The sequence below is a fragment of the Melospiza melodia genome, chromosome 4 (genome assembly GCF_035770615.1).
Source record: "Melospiza melodia melodia isolate bMelMel2 chromosome 4, bMelMel2.pri, whole genome shotgun sequence".
Taxonomy (NCBI): domain Eukaryota; kingdom Metazoa; phylum Chordata; class Aves; order Passeriformes; family Passerellidae; genus Melospiza; species Melospiza melodia.
This window is the reverse complement of record NC_086197.1, coordinates 71343759-71360241: the sequence shown is the minus strand read 5'-3', so window position 1 is coordinate 71360241 and position 16483 is coordinate 71343759. Positions and strand designations below refer to the sequence as shown.

The following is a 16483-nucleotide window of genomic DNA, read 5'->3' as shown; positions in this document are numbered from 1 at the left end:
GGGCAGATAGCTAAAGACCAAACAGCCACTCACTCACTCTCCCCACAGTGGGATGGGGGAGAGAATTGGGAAAAAAATGTAAAATTCTTGTGTTGAAATGAAGACAGTTTAATAGGACAGAAAAGAAAGGGCAAATTACAATAATTAGAATATGCAAAACAAGTGATGCACAATGCAGTTTTCATCATCACTGATGAGTGCCCAGCCAGTGCCTGAGCAGCAGCCCTTGACCAGCTTTGTCCCAAGTTTATGTGCTGAACATGATGCCACATGGTCTGGAATATCCATTTGGTTGGTTGGGGTCAGATGTTCTGGCTGTTTTTCTTTCCAGCTTCTTGTGCCCCCAAGTCTCCTTGCAGGTATGGTGGGGTGTTCAGTGTAAACACTGCTCAGGAGCAGCTAAAACATCAGTGTGTTATCAACATTATTCTCATCCTAAATACAAAACACAGCACTGTACCAGCTACATGTAAGAAAATTAACTCTATCCCAGCCAAAACCAGGACACCCCCTTGGCAGCAAACACACACAGTTTTTGTTTATAAAGGAATCAAATGTTCTGAGGGCTTCTTAATGTTGGAATTTTGTTTCAAGGAAATGCATATAGGCTTCTTTATTAATTATATATTCATACCACACTAGGATAATTATGTTGCACATGACTTTGTAGCATTATAAGAATGCTTCTAAATAATCCCATGGAGGTGGCATATTTTTGATGTATGTGGTTCCTCTCTGCTTGCCTCCAGTGACAGCCCATACAGTGAGCATGGTACCTTGGAGGAGGGGGACCAGGATGCCAGTACAGAGCCCCACACCAGTGAAGATGGTGAGTCTGTCACTTTACTGTGCCTTTGATGGGAGTAAGTCCTACAGGTGTTCCAGGCAGGACACCTTCTTCCTTTCCTAATTGTGTCTTATTTGAAAGAAGGAAATTTCAGTCCTGGTGTTCAGTGGCAAATCTTCAATCTCTGTTTGTGTGCTTTTGCACTCTTGATTCATCTGTGTTTGACCAGCTGTTTCCTTGTTCACTCCTGATTTGCCCAGTCACAGGAAGGGCAAGAGAGAAACTATTTCAGTCAGCACATATTATTTTCTGACATAGTGTTACATTTTTAGTGACTCTTTTGTCTATAAAACCTAAACTTGTCAAAAGTGTGCCCTTTAATATTGCAGCTAGAGGATATTTGCCATTGAAGCTCTATTTTTATATGAATTTAAAAGCTGCTCTCTCTAAAGTATTTATAACAACTTAAAAGCATGTGTGTACCCCCCACAGTGAAACTTTTGAACAGTAATAATTTTCTGTAAATATCAGTCACATATACTTCTAGGTATGAGAGGTATCAATGAAAAAACTGATGCAACTCTATTATATTAATTCTTTTTGTCCAGGTCATAAATGTGTATTCAAGTGTGACAGTTTGACCATTCTTCTGATGTCCCTCACAGTAACTTCTGCCAATTTTCATGCAAATTTAACAGATAGAAAAGGATTCTCAAAATTATTATATAACTACTATTTTGTGATAATTAGTAGCTCATTAGAGGTGAAGGATTCAGAGTAACACTCCATGTAGAGAACAGCAGCAGTGTGAGCTCTCTGCCTGTCTGGCCAGCAGGCAACCCAGACAGAGCAACCAGCACACGTGCAGCAGTAGAAACAAAAGCTTCCCCTTGTCCCTTGCAGAGGATGTGTGGAGGAAGGAAGAGGAAAAGACAGAGCAGAGGAGAGGGGAGGAAAAGAGCTACTGCAGAAAAGGATATTTTTTTTAAATAATGTCATAAGGGATATGTTCAGGAGCTGGGACAATTGCTGTGGGGAAGGGAAACCGGAAGGTGTATGGATAGGAAAGCTGGCTGCACTGCTCCCATTGCACACAGAGCAGAGTAAACAATGGTTCCACTCTAGCTGCACCCCTCTGCTTGGTCACGTACACAGGCTGTCACTGACAGATTGCCTGTCTCTTCCCCTTTGCCAAGGTGAGGAGGGGCAGGCAGAGTCTGTCAGTGCAGCTGTTTGGACAGGAGGGACATTTGGGTGGGCAGACATTACAGAAGGAGGGAAGACTGAGAGTAGGAGAGAAATCTTGGTCTCCTGCCTGGGTGTATAGCCATGCCTGTGCAGCAGGGAGTACCAGCAGCTCTACAAGACAGGCTGTGCATGGATTCCTCTTGACCAGCTCTGTACAACTAAACCCACCATCTTTCTACAGCACATCTCTTCTAAGCAGTGTGAACAAACTCAAAAGTTGCACCTTATTTTTCCAAGACAGTATAGCTATACTTTAGAAGAACTCCTTCTTCCATTGGAGGTATGAAGCAAGAGTGGAAGCTGAGGAAGCCTGCCTGTCTCTCATTTAGAGCACAAGTAAAGTGTAGCTGACACACCAGTTCAATATGTTGGGGCCAACTTCAGGGCACCATGACCAAACTGACAGACGAAGGCACAAGTGGACATGGAGAAGAAGTGCAGCTTTTCAGCAGCCATCAAAGCAGTTACTTCAAAGCCATGCCTAGGAAAGATGAAAACATCAGCAGGATACAGAGGAGCAGGACTGTGGCATCGTGTGATGCAACATTTGGGCCTCAATCATCATGGGCTGTACCCCACCACTGTGTTGTTATACCAGTTTTACATTCCTGTCCTGGTACTGCTTGTGACTGTGTCACTGGGGAAGACAAACCCTGAAGAGAGTACCTGTCAACAGGACAAAGTTCTGTTGAAAGATTTGACTGCTCAAAGACATGGGTTTTTGTTCACCAGATCACTCAGTAGTTTAATTCTAGTTTCCTCATCACACCTTTTTAATTAATTCAGTGCCAAAAGAAAGCGGACATCTGTGTTTACAGAGAAATAATTGTTAGCACAAAAATATTTGTAAGCTAGATAAATACTGCTGCAAAGCTGAAGATTAACAGACCTGGATTGCACACAAAAACTGTTCGTTTTCTATTCCAACCTGCAAGCTCTAACCCATTTTTTCCATTAATATGGCTTTCTGTTGTAATAGCACATTTTTCTAATGTGCTATTTCTAATAAATTAAATACACTCACTCTCTCTTTGCACATACATTCATGTGTTTGCGCTCTAGACAATTCCTTTTAAAAAGTATTTTTTACACCAGATATGAGAATAGGTGAAAATTTTTCACTTTGCTTACTGAACTTTGTGAGTCACCGATAAACATGTGGTGGATAACAAAAACCCTTCTACTAAAGGGTCTGGAGTATTTTGGGGGTTTAATGTGATTGATTCATTGATAATAGGCTGGATGCATCACTGCCAGCTGAATGTGCAGAGAGAGAAAGGGAGGTGCTGCATGGCTGCTGCATTGATCGGACATGTGGTACTTCCATGGCTCCCTCTGTTAGGACATGGAAGAAGCAGATTCTGTAAATGCTAAGGGGTTTTTTTTCATGTTGAAAATCTGATTAGTTTTATGCTAAAATGTTGTGTACATATGTAAGACCAAGCTGCCTACCCGACAGGAATTACAGGGTCATCGAAACATAATCCAGAGGTTACAATCAAAACCAAAAGGATTTATTTTACTTACTCTTGCTGTAAAGTTAAACTGCAAGTGGCTCTCTGTGCCTGCGAGGAAAAAACCCATCTGTAGGGGCTGTGTCAGTAGCACTAGAAATGTTCATTACAATTTAGAAAACAACAAGACTTTAAAACTTAAATTTTAATTGTGTCCACAGAGGTAAAATGCAGTAGATTAAGGGAAAAATACTAGCACACATAAATGAGCTTTTAAATATTTCATAACTGCTTTATTTTAAGCATATAAATTGTTGTGGGTTTTTTCCCCCTAAGATTACAGGTGTTCATGTATTTCAGTTGATCACTGGAAAGGGAAACAGGAAAGAAAAGGAGCTGCATTTTTCTGTAGTGTTTTCAGGCTTTTTTAGATATCCAGAAAATATCCTGGTAAGAAAAACATAGAAGTTTTTCCTTTCTCCTCAATCTGGAAATGAAATTTAATTTGTGAAGTTCAGAACTTTTATACTCAGCTGAGACACAAAAAAATATCTACCTGTAATTTTGCTGCAGACAAACCTTTACCTGAAAATGTCTCTGCAGTAAAGATTCAAAGGACGTTGTTTATGTTTTACTGAAACAGCTGTTACCATATTTCCTTTACCTTCAAACTGATGGAGGTTTTTTTAATCTTGTTGGAGTCATATGGTAAAGAGTGACTAGATTGTTTGCAAAGGAAGTAAACATTTCCTGAGGAAGTTAGACAGATGGAGTTCTCCTAGGAAAACATACATAAAATTAATGCCATACTCTCCATAGATATCTCATAAACTTAGGATAAAACTTTAGCTGGTATTTCTGCTGAAAACAAAAATAGGGACATGTCAGACTGTACATTGTTGTTCCAAACACATACTAATTTTCTTGCTCTTCAGAAGTGCGTGCTGTGATCGATACTTTGCCAAATTCTGTTATGTCAACACCTTGCAACAGTTCTTTGCTTTTGCTCTTCCCAGTCAGAAAACTGCTGTCCTGAGGACAGGACTTTGAAATTACAGAACCACTCTATTCTCTGATGGGATGCAGAAGATAAAGAAATAAGGAGATAGATTCCCATCTTCCTGGGGAGTGCGGGACGTACTTTATTCCCAACAGACAGGGTACACCTGGGAAAACTGAGGAAGTATAGAGCAGAGCAACAGCAACTCCCCTAGAAAAAGTGCAGGGAATGGTGTCCCCTCCTTTCCTTAGCTCCTTGTGCCCTGAGGCATGGAGGGCAGCCCAGGGCCAGTTCACTGCCATCACCTCTGTAGGGAGGTTAGGTCTACATCTGGCACTCCAATCTCAAAGATAAAACTAACACGTTTATTCTGCCCTTTCAGCTCTCCCAAGCAGAAGTTGTTCCCACAGTTCTTCAGTTTGTCCTTATTTTTCCTTTCCATAGCATTTCCTGATTCACTGGAGATGATAGCTGGTGAGATCCTGTATGCCACCAAACACTTCTTGATATTTTAGCTGAATGCCCGCAGGTACGGACAGAGCAGTGCAATTACACTTCCCTCTGAGCTGTCAGTTTTACTGTCAGACATTCAGTACCACACAGAATTTGAGTTACAGATCCCAAATTTAGCTTTCATTGCCTTAGCTTTTTGGAAATACTCATCTGTCATTCAGTAACCTTGATATTAAATGGCTTAACTTTCCAAAATGCATTTATGTTTGGGAGTAACTGTCATGGTACTTTGGTTTTGACTATTAAAGCTTGACCTGTAACAAGGTGAATTACTATTTAAGTGCAGTCTAAGTACTGTTTGCTATAGGAAAGTCATCTCTGTGTATAAAGAAATGAAAACACCCCTTTCACAGTAGGAAAACCTGTCTGAACTCATTTTTCGTCCTCTTCTTGAAATCTGTGTGAAATTTTCTGGGCACTCCTCCCTGAGGAGGTGGGATTTGTTACCCAGGCAATCTGATGTGCATGTCTCAGAAGTCACATCCATTATGGGTACATTAACAATTCATACAGCTTGTTCCAGTGGGACAATGTCATTCAGACCTCTGAGAAAGAATGTGAGTCTTGCAGGTGGTAGAAGGATATAATAAAGAGAATTCTCATTTCACACCACACTTAGATGAGCATAATTCCACTGAGCAAGACAGAACTGTTTCTAGTTTAGTCCACTGATTTGTAAATAAAAAGACCTGTATACTTAATTGTGGGATACTGTATGGTCTGTTGACGTTAGCAGAGAAACAGGAAATTCCATAGCCAATCAGTGTTGGGGTTTGTCCATCCATCCAGTACTCATGAGCACTACCAGTTAGCTGTGGAGAATGTCTAAGGAAAATATATGCAGGAAATTTGGGATTTTTATGACTTACTGTAAAACTTTTTTGTTTGGTTGACTTTTTTTTTTTTTTTTTTTTTTTTTTTTTTTTTTTTTTTTTTTTTTTTACATTTTAAAGTTTTGCCTGTTAGTGAGTGACTGGCTCTCCAAAGCCTGGGAGGTTTTATTTCTGAATTCTTGACCAACTCTACCACAACCCATAAATTAGCTGTAATCTGAGAACAGAGTGCTCATAAATGTCTGCTCCTTTTCAATCCTACCTAATTCCAGTATTTCCTTCTTACAATAAATTCCACGAACAATACACATGATAGGAGAACTGTGTTCTTTTCTCAGTGTTACACTGTTGCCATTTCATATTGTCATTTCATATTGCTCTCATAAAGATGATGCAAGATAAACAGGCATGTTTGGTTTTACCTCTTTTCATTTTCTGTGCCTTACAGTTGCTTTGTGGCCTCTGTATTTTCTGTTAGAGGCTGTAGGAATGACAACAGGGTAGCATATCATAATATCACACCACCATTAGAGGCAGCCCAGATTTCCAGAATGTTTCTTTCTCTGTCAACATTATAGTTTCTTTGCTTAAAAACATAAACCAAGAAACCTTCAGCCCCACCCACCAGGGAATGCCAGTGAGCGAGACATTCGTAGGGGCCGTGATGTTTGTTAAAAATTCTCATCAGGCTGAACACTGGACACATATCCAGGAACTCCTAGGTTTTATTGTACAGTCACCATAACTTTGGCCACCAGCCCAATATTTAGACTCAAAAGGTATTGGCTAACACACCCTTAAATTTCTTACAACAGACTTCCACAAGAGTGGGGGTGAACGAGCCCTTTGTTTTGTACAGCACACTTCAGTAAGTTCTCAACTCCCACAGCACACAGCCAAAGGTGCTGACTCACAAGTCACAGTACATTTGGTATTCAAAGGTGCTGGCTCACAAGCTCTTCCTTCCCACAACAAACGTCAGAGTATGGGGTAGAATATGATAGTTGTGCTTTGTCCATGCAAGGCAAGGGGAGAAAACAAAAAATAAAACCAGTGATTAGATCCCACATTGTTGCTGCCGTGTCAGTGGTCCAGAGCAGGGGCTGTGAGACAGAGAAAGCAAAAGAGAGAAAGAGAGGAAAAAGACAAAGAACAAAAAGATAATATGGTCCTCTACAGTCATCCAGTAGGGATGCATTTTCAGTAATGTATACTGTTATTGCTAGGTTCTTTATTGTATTTATATAATTGAAATAATTTTTGCCACCATACATTTCTTCTGTGTTTGTAACAGTAAATTCTCCATATCATTGTATTCCATCTGTGTAAAGTTTCTGTGTTAGTGATTTTTATACACACTACAGTTTGTCACTGACAGGAACACTTAAAGTGACTGCAGAAACAGCAAACCACAAGACAGTCTTCTGCAGGCTGGGAAGTTATTAAAAAATGAGCTGCAAGCTGTAACCTCAATAAAGGTGCTGTCATTATGTTTTCAGACTGTAGAACGAAGTTAATTTTAAAAAGACATTCCTGTGCAAAATGTTGTCATAAAGGGACAGTGGCTTTCATTACCAGCCTGGTTCTGTAGGGAATTACCACCTCAGCAATTTCAATTCACATCAGACAGAAAGTTGCTATGCTAGTCATTAGCCCAGATGTTAATTTCCATCTAAATATTGCTCTAATTATGTAAAGAAATTAGTCATTTCAGGGACTCTTGAGTTACTGGAATCATCAGAGTATGTGATTTTTAGACCTGTTTTTTCTTTATGTTTTGAGACTTTGATGACAAAATTTAATCTGTTAGAGCTCAGGTGCTTTTGGTTTTATGCAGACAAAATGAGAGCTTGTGAAAATCACAGCTTTTTGCTGGATGCCTGGGCACAGCTCTGGCCATAGCTGCGGGGCCCCTTTGCTGACATCAGTAAGTCTCCATCCCAGCACAGGTTATGGGATGGAACCCATTTCCAGCCTAAGGCTGGTAACTAAGTCTGAATTTGCCAGCATTCTGACAGAGGATTAGCCAGCACTGCTGTAGCCAGTGTTTGGTTTCAGAAAACACCAGCCTCCCCTGCAGAAACCAGGGCGGCTCAGGATTTTGGAGCAGTCAGAGCTGCTTTAAGCAACTTGAGGCCACACAGGGACTGTCCCTGTGGTCTGGAGCCGTCTTGTCTCACTCCAAAAGGGCATTAAGGAAGTGAATTAAAGGAGGAGGCTTTGGTGCTGTGTAAAACACTAGGTTTCAGTAGGTCTGCATGCTCGTCACGTAAAAGACACAAATTCCGTGGCCCAGTTCAGCAGGGTATCCCTACTCATGCACAGGCTAATCTTGTCTTCCTTCCTTTGACACTGCAGATGGTAAAAGCATTCTTGTTTACTTTTCCCTTATCACGCTGGTTCCTTGGGCCTTTGATTATTCATCTGAGTTTGTTCTTTTTATTTTCAGAAGTCTTTATTGCCTGGCCTCCATCCCACTCTCCAGCCATGCAGGATCCTTTCCAGCAGGAGGCAGAGGCCTCTCTCCCAAAGGCAGTTGTAACATTTCAGTACGCTGTTGTTTTCTGCAGCTCCTGAAGCAGCCCAGATGTTTCACACCTGGGGCACAGATCGATTATATTTCTTTGTAAGGGGCACATTGTCACGACTGCCTGAAGTTTGCCTTCCTTCAGCTGATCTCTGTCAGAATGAGCACTGAGAAAATGGGGAAAATGGGGTTGATGAAGCTTAAAAGAGCGATATGTAACCTGATATTTGTTGTTCTTCCCCCCCAGAGTGCGAGCCCATAGAAGCTATTGCCAAGTTTGACTATGTTGGAAGGTCTGCACGAGAGCTCTCTTTCAAGAAAGGAGCTTCCCTTCTGCTCTATCACCGAGCGTCTGAGGACTGGTGGGAAGGAAGGCACAATGGAATTGATGGCCTCGTTCCTCACCAGTACATAGTGGTGCAGGATATGTAAGCAGTGTCTGGCGTGACTGGGTTCTTGGGGGGATGTAAAGTCTGCAGTGCTTAGCAGTATTTGCCAAATGGGTCAGTGGTTTGAAGGGTCAGATAGATTAAACATTTGCCTTTTATGCAGGATACCTGTCTTTACTGCCCTGAATTGAAAGCTCCATCAAAAACTACTACTAGGCTAAGCTACTTCTATGGATACGTTCCCAGTACATTAAGAGACAGATGCTGCTGCACCTATTTTAATTTGACTATCTCTGTGTAGTAGTTGCTGACTTTTAACTTCAGAATAGCAAGAACTGGGGAAATGCAGCCCTGAACTCTTGTTTTGTAGTATTAGGCACGTGCTTTGCCAAGGATTTCAAAGTTCTTTACGGAAAGGTTACATACACTCAGAGTGCAAAGAGCTCAGTAAACAGTGGGATTATAAATAATTTTGGGAGATGTGCAAGGGCTGCAGTGCATTTATAACATGCCTGCTTTTCTTAAGGGGATTAAAATCTGAGAGTGCCAAGGTGCTCTCACTCACTGACTTCTCATCTCCCCGCCTGTGTTCTGTTCAGGGATGATACTTTCTCAGACACACTGAGCCAAAAAGCAGACAGTGAGGCCAGCAGCGGACCCATAACTGAGGACAAGTCATCGTCAAAGGATATGAACTCTCCTACTGACCGTCACTCAGATGTGTATTCAGGAAGGTAAGCCTCAGTGTAACGTGTTTTCAGCAGTCCTGCTCACAGCTCAGCTAACACAGTAATTACTCCTGCACTTGCTTATGCTGGCTCACTACAGTTTGTTCTTCCACCACTTCCACTGGTGCAGGCAGAGAAAGAGATCAGAGCCTCCGCCTCCCCTGAGACGCCCAGGCAGGAGCAGTGACGGCCACTGCCCGGTACACCCCCCTCACCCTCTCTCCAACTCAGCCCTGGAGCTGGGCTCCCCCAACCTGGCAACTCACTGCAGTCCCAGAGCCCTCCTTCAGAACCGCAGCCTGAACGCCGACAGCCCTGAGCGGCGGCGCCGGCCGGGCCACGGCAGCCTCACCAACATCAGCAGGCACGACTCGCTGAAGAAGATCGACAGCCCTCCCATCAGAAGGTCCACATCCTCTGGTCAGTACACAGGTTTCAATGACCACAAACCACTGGACCCGGAGTCAATAGCTCAGGTTTGTGTCTTTTTTATTTATGGCACTGTCTGATTTTCTGAGCAGCAAATCCCGTTGAATAGCACAGCACAGAGCACATGCTCTGAGGGGAAGGTGTGTGCAGGGGAATATCCTACTTGGCTTTCCAAACAGGGTGTGTGTGAAAGATGTATTAAGCAATCCTGAATAGGAGAAGCACAAAGGGGAGTAAACATTGCAGAAGCAATAAAAAGAAATTATTTCCCATTACACTGTAATGAAATTGCCTCTGCCATACAGAACACTAGGACAGTCTTACAACAGCTACATAGACCACTGTGCTCTGTTGAAGGCTGGCCTATTCTGACTTGCATGTAATAAGTGTTCAATTATGTCTCAGTATTGTGGTAAGCAGAAAAGTGCTCTGACTGGCTAGTAATGACCATTGCCATTCAAAGCAGAGATTTACAGTCCAGGGTCTTGTGGATTTTATAGTTTTCATACAGTTCATACAGTGTGTTGCTTTGAGGCGTGTAGTAGAACCTGATGTGCAAGATGTCACAGCTGCATAAATTGTGGGCCATCTTACTGTGTAAACAGTCACCTGTCTCATTCCTGGCAGTGAAGAGGTGAAGAGAATGGAGTAGGAAGTACCCTGATCATCACATTGGTCTGTTGTACTGAGCTGGTAACAGCTCTTGAGTAAATAGATGCCTCTGTCTTCAGAACTCACATTTTGTCTAGGAGGGAAAAGGTGATTACTAGGAGCACCCTGAGGGTGCTCTATGATTGCAAACGCATTTTACAATAACACTGGCACTCATGTTTTAAAATTTAATGTACTGACAATGCTTGCTTTCAAACTATGCTTCCAGTGAGGAATAGAAGGGACTGGCATGCTTAGGTCAGAACCCATTTATTAGGATTAGAAAGTGCAAGTGTTTTTACTGTTTTATTTTATTCTAAGCTGTTAATTTACTTTCCTGGAACAGCACTGTTTGACTTAAGATATCTCTTTTTTATGCCTAGACTAGAACCCAAACTTTGATTAAACTATGTGAAAGACAGTGTGAGCAGGCAGGGAACACAAGATATTTTAAGCTTAGTTGTATCTCAGTACCACTGAGAAGCAGTAAACTAGTCTCTTGGTACATTCTTTTCGCCGTCAGGCCTGAAATCCTGATGAAGAAAATAGTTTTTCTTAGGTACGCATACTGACCAATATCTTACAGATTTTTTCTGTTTAAGATTTAACTTGATGAAACAAGAGGAGACAAGAGCTGATAGGCACACAAACTTTATTTCCTTAGAAAACTAGGTTTTGTAATCCATGTGAGGGAATACAGACCCTGAGCACCTGAGGCTTTAGATGAGTGGAGCAGTTAGCCAAGAGTGAACAAATGGACTAAAATCTTTGCAGTTGTCAATAACCAAGAGATGGCAGAAATCTTCACCACTAAAACATTGCTAAGCAAACATCAGTTGTCCTGAGGATCACTTCATAAATGGCTTGCAGATTTTGGTGTAACACCTTTTTTTGATTCTCTCATATGAACAAGGTTAAATGTTTGTAATGTTCACCCAAAACTGCCATGTTGTCAATCGTAATGTCTTTCAAATAAATCTGGTGGAAATTAATTTTAGCATTATCATAACTGTTAGAGGATGGTTGGTAAAGTAATTAATGCATTTCCTTACCCCTCCCCTTGCTCCTCTGGCATTCGGTAGCAACACAAATGACACGCTGCTGTCTCTGTGCTCTGACGCAGGACATCGAGGAGACAATGACCACAGCACTGAACGAGCTCCGTGAGCTGGAGCGGCAGAGCTCGGCCAAACATGCCCCCGATGTCGTGCTGGACACCTTGGAGCAAGTGAAGAACAGCCCCACCCCTGCCACCTCAACGGAGTCGCTCAGCCCTCTCCACAGCGTTGTTTTGAGGAGCTCCGAGCCTCAGATCCGCCGTAGCACTAGTTCTTCCAGTGACACCATGAGTACTTTCAAGCCCATGGTGGCCCCTAGAATGGGAGTGCAGCTGAAACCTCCTGCTCTTAGGCCAAAACCTATTGTTCTTCCAAAAACAAATCCTAGCATAGGGCCTTCTCCTCCTTCCCAGGGTCCAGCCGACAAATCTTGCACAATGTAGGCAGCTCAGCCACCCACAGCGCCCAGCTGGGGTGTGCTAGGGAAAGAGATGGATTAACAATAGAAGTCAGGGCTCCGTAACATCATTTGTTCATGTTTGTAACTGGAGAGGCTTTGTTTTTCAGTGTTTTTGAATGTATTGTCTGAAAGTAGCTACATTAACATGGGCATTTGTATTTTGTATGGTTTCGATTAAACGAAAAACTGGACAATTGTGCATAGTTTTAAAAAACAAACATAGACTTACTTGAAAACTTGATGCTGCACCATTTGTAATAAAACCAACACAGATCACAAACAGCTTGCCACGTTGTACCATACTTCACAGTCTTACTGTAGCTATATAATAACAGATCCTGCACAAAACAAAGGGGCGGGAGGGGGTTCAGAGGACATGGAGCCTCTCATTTCTGGGTCACCAAACCAAATCTCAAGCAGGTTAGTAAGAACTGAAACTTAGCATGTGAGGATTACGTGTCTGTGTGGAATGTCTAAGTCATCTCAGGCCGCATTTCTTATTTAAGACACAAGAGAAAAAAATCACCAAACCCTCACAAACTCATAATTGGCACCAAGTGTTAGCTTTCTTGTTGGCAGTCTCACTAGAGGCAAGCGCTGGATGGAGCTGGAGATCACATTGCTCTCACTGATACAAAGCAGCATTCCAGGACACAGCTAAAGCACATCTCCAGGATAGTACCTAGAAACTCCTTTTGCTGCCCTCTGTAATAGTGTACCTTCTCCCATGAAGTCAGACCTTCATTCCCTGATACCACATTTTTTACAGAAGCTGAATTTGTTTGAAGTTCACAGAAGCCAGGCTCTGGGGAGTGCCTGAACCTGCTGGTCCATCAGGGAGCATGAGGGGCTATTAAAGGGATCAACTACACAGTAATTCAGAAAAGTCTCCCATTGACTTTATTGCTCAGTGTCCAATTAAGGACGTGATTTGAGTTGCAATAGTCTGAGTTTCCAGCTGACCCAGCTGTGCTGACTGCCTTGCACAGCAAATGCTCAGTTGTGCTGACAGCAGCAAGACAAGGACTCTGAAGGGGGACTACCCCCTGCCAGTGGTGCAGGGGTCACTCACAGGACAGGCAGCTGAGTTTCAACTGCCTAGATTCAAGCTGACTAAAGTTTTCCATAACCCTTTTCCCCTCCACTTTCCTTTTCTTTAGTGACAGAAATCAGTACCTTTCTTATGTCTGTGCGAGTGGCGACTGTCAACTTTGCTTAGTGCTCTGTTGTTAAACTTTGTTAGGCATGAGCTAAACCTACAGCTGTTTTGCACATTGCAACAGTAAGCCATAATACTATTTCTGGGAACATGCTTTCAAGCATCCAATACACAAAAGAAGTTTCAGTTAATAAAATGGGGAAAAATCACTTGTGGTCCCCCTACAGAAGTACAACTGGCTGTAATTAAGATCTGTTTTTCCACATATTCTGTAAGATCTCACTTTTGGAAAGCTTGAGATTTTACAACTCATTATACATAAAAAATTGAGTTTGGGAGGAGAAGAGTAGGGACAAAATTTGATAGACATAATTGCTGAGGTGACAGGAGTAATTTCCTGTTGTTATTTAGGAGCAATTTATTCCTGCTCTGGTTTACACCTTCTAGACAGGTGATGCAATGTGAAGCTCTAGGTGTGAGAAGTACCCCATAAACTGCCTCTGAGCCTCAAACTATTGCTGATAATTGCAAATACTTTTCAGTGCAGTCTTAGACTTCACACACATCTAGGTAAGAGGCAAAGTCTTAATCCACCACAGTGGGCTGTGCAGCATGGGTCAGCAAACCTTCCATCCTTGGCCTGGCCCTAATGCCAGGGCCAGAGCCTAAGCCAGACCAGCCCCAGCTGCAGACCAGTGCTGGTCTGCTCACTTGTTTGGGACCAGAGGTATTTTCAAGTAGTCCCCCAGTTTACTAAACTCAGTGGAGCAAAACTGGAATTTTTCTAGCATTTTTAAATTAACCCACCTGGCACAATTGAGATGGATACCTGTATCTTTAAATTGCATAGGGAATTTTGTATGTTTAAATAACTGTACTGGACTCCATAATGCTTTTATTAGAAATTGTTTAGCAAAAGAAAATATTAGAAACAGTGCATTTAGTGAATGCATCCACTTAGTGCATTCACACAGTTAATGTGTAGTTTGATGGTTATTATAGATACTTTAAAGCATAGTAAGTGGATATGTAACAGGAAAGACTGCTACATCTACAGGCGTACTAAAGGGTAACTCCTGCACACCTAATCCAATCAGTATTGTCCTTTACTGTCAAGTTTGATGAATTGCAGTACTGGTAGCTTCCTGCTTGTTGACTGTTACCTACTTGTGTCAATGTACATCTGTAGTATGTACATGTGAAAGTGCCTTTAAATTTTAGAGGAGCTTTAGCTTTGCTCTTGTACTGTTGCATTTCCATTGCATCCTTTCCTGTTTTGTGTATGGCTGCATTCCCATTGCATTCCTTCCACTCTTGAAGATCAAATAAAAACATGGAAAACCCACAGTTCTGGAAGAGAAATGTACTGTTAATCTGTTGTGACAATGCACTTTTATGTATAGTACTGTACATTCTTGGCATGTACCATTACAAGCTTCAGTATACATTCAAGTTTGTTCCTCATAGTGTATCTTTATAATAAAGAAGATAGTTCTGTCTGTGTGTGTAGTTTTGCTGGGGAAACCACTGTATCTTCCAACATGGATTGATGATCTACTTCCCACATAGGGAAGCATCCAGCACACCAGCATCCCCCAGCTACCCACACCCCACACTGCATCAAGAGCTATCACACTCTTGGCCTGAAGAAGCACTTGTTCCTGGAAAGTTCCTTGCCTAATTTAAAGTCCCTCTTTACCTGAAAACCCCTCGCAAAGAGCCACCAACTTCACGTAGTTCTGCTGAGAACCCATCAAGGGTAGTCAATCCTGCTCACACTGGCCGAGGAAAGCCCCCACTGCCCGCTTGGCCAAACACCCTGCCATCCCCCTCCTGCTCCCACAGGAAAAATGGGGTGAGGAAAACACTCCAGCTTACATATTTTAAAAATAGAGTGAAGAGAATTTTAAAAGGGACGTTTCTTAAAATGGGGATATTTCTTAGAACAAAAGAGAGAGATGCTGTCAGGCTGGGAGGGTGTGGGAGGAGTGCCACAGTTAAAGATCATCTTCAGTGACCTTATGTCTGAGAAATGGTGGCAATACACAGCCTCCCAGCTGGCTCCAGGAACCAGGGGATATGATTGTCAGGCTGATAGCTGCAGAGAAATGTTCTGCCATACAGGGATCAGATGCTATCAAGGACAATTCCTGGACTCAGACTACAGCTGCCCAAACAGGCTTGCCATGCTTTCCCACCTTAGATGTTTAGGGGCAGAAGAGCTATTTGGAAATGCATTCTCAATCCTTGCCAAAACAATCCAAACCAGTCATCCCTGGTTGTTGTTGAGGACCACTGTGTGCCTGAAGAAGACAAATGCCCCATTCCTAGGAGTGTTCCAGGCCAGGCTGGATGGAGCTTTTAAAAAAAATCTGGTTTTAAGGTGGAAGGTGTGCCTGCCTATGGCAGGGGGTAGGAACTGGGTGATCTTTAGGGTGCCTTCCAGCCCAAACCATGCTGTGGTTCTGTGTCAGTGTGGGGTGGTGTGGGGGAAGGAGCACCCCAGCTCAGAGCAGGGCTGTCACTCCTCGTGCTGAGAAAGCTGTGACTGCTCGTGGATCAGCCCGTGGCAGCAGCCTTAGCACCGCAGTGTCCAGCGACCTACTTCAGGCATTTCTTCTTGTCCCCTACTGCACAAAAGCTGACTGAGGCACACAGGAGGGGACAGCAAAGGTCATTCCTCTTTGAAGGTCCTACACAGCCCAGAGGATGCATAACCCAATTTCCACGGTCAGATCCTTCACTGGTGAGGGGAGGGGCTTATGTGGTGGCCTTGAATCTGTTTTAAAATAAGTAAGAAAACACAAGAGGAGTCTTGCCCTGTTTTATAGTATGAAGTTTCAGTGTTGCACAGTGCTGACTTCCTTACTTCCTTCCAGTTTTTGTAGTGGAAAGAAGCCCAGCTCTCACAGAGACAGCCAAAGCTTTTGGCAGGTAGTGGAGGAACTGCTGACTCTACTGATGCTCGAAAAGCAAAAGGGTGATAAGATGTTTTGCTGAGAAAAGTGTATTGGCCAAAGATTAGCAGTGGCAGCAGAGTGTTTAGGTCTTAGGTCACTGCTGCAAATCATTGTTTCAAGCCACATGCAGCTCCAGGATGTGGCACTGCCCCAGCCTGCACAAACACCTCCTCAGGCAGCATAAGGAACCCACAGAGGATCCACCCAGGATTTAAGTTCTCCTTGGCAGAGACACACAGTTTATTTCTTACTCTGTGGCTCACATGGACTTATCCTGACCAGAAGGA

General features: G+C 42.8%; 1 protein-coding gene across 2 annotated transcripts in view; it reads left to right on the top strand.

The window, feature by feature from the left end:
- Positions 1–14735, top strand: part of SRGAP1 (SLIT-ROBO Rho GTPase activating protein 1) — a 138361-nt gene extending 123626 nt beyond the window's left edge. For both annotated transcript variants that reach the window (XM_063155143.1, XM_063155144.1), the window contains exons 18-22: positions 750–829; positions 8610–8790; positions 9351–9485; positions 9610–9955; positions 11683–14735. In XM_063155143.1, the coding sequence (XP_063011213.1) occupies positions 750–829; positions 8610–8790; positions 9351–9485; positions 9610–9955; positions 11683–12060 (1120 nt within the window). In that variant the 3' untranslated portion in view covers positions 12061–14735. The remainder of the gene's footprint in view (positions 1–749; positions 830–8609; positions 8791–9350; positions 9486–9609; positions 9956–11682) is intronic.
- The last annotated feature ends 1748 nt before the right edge of the window (positions 14736–16483 follow it).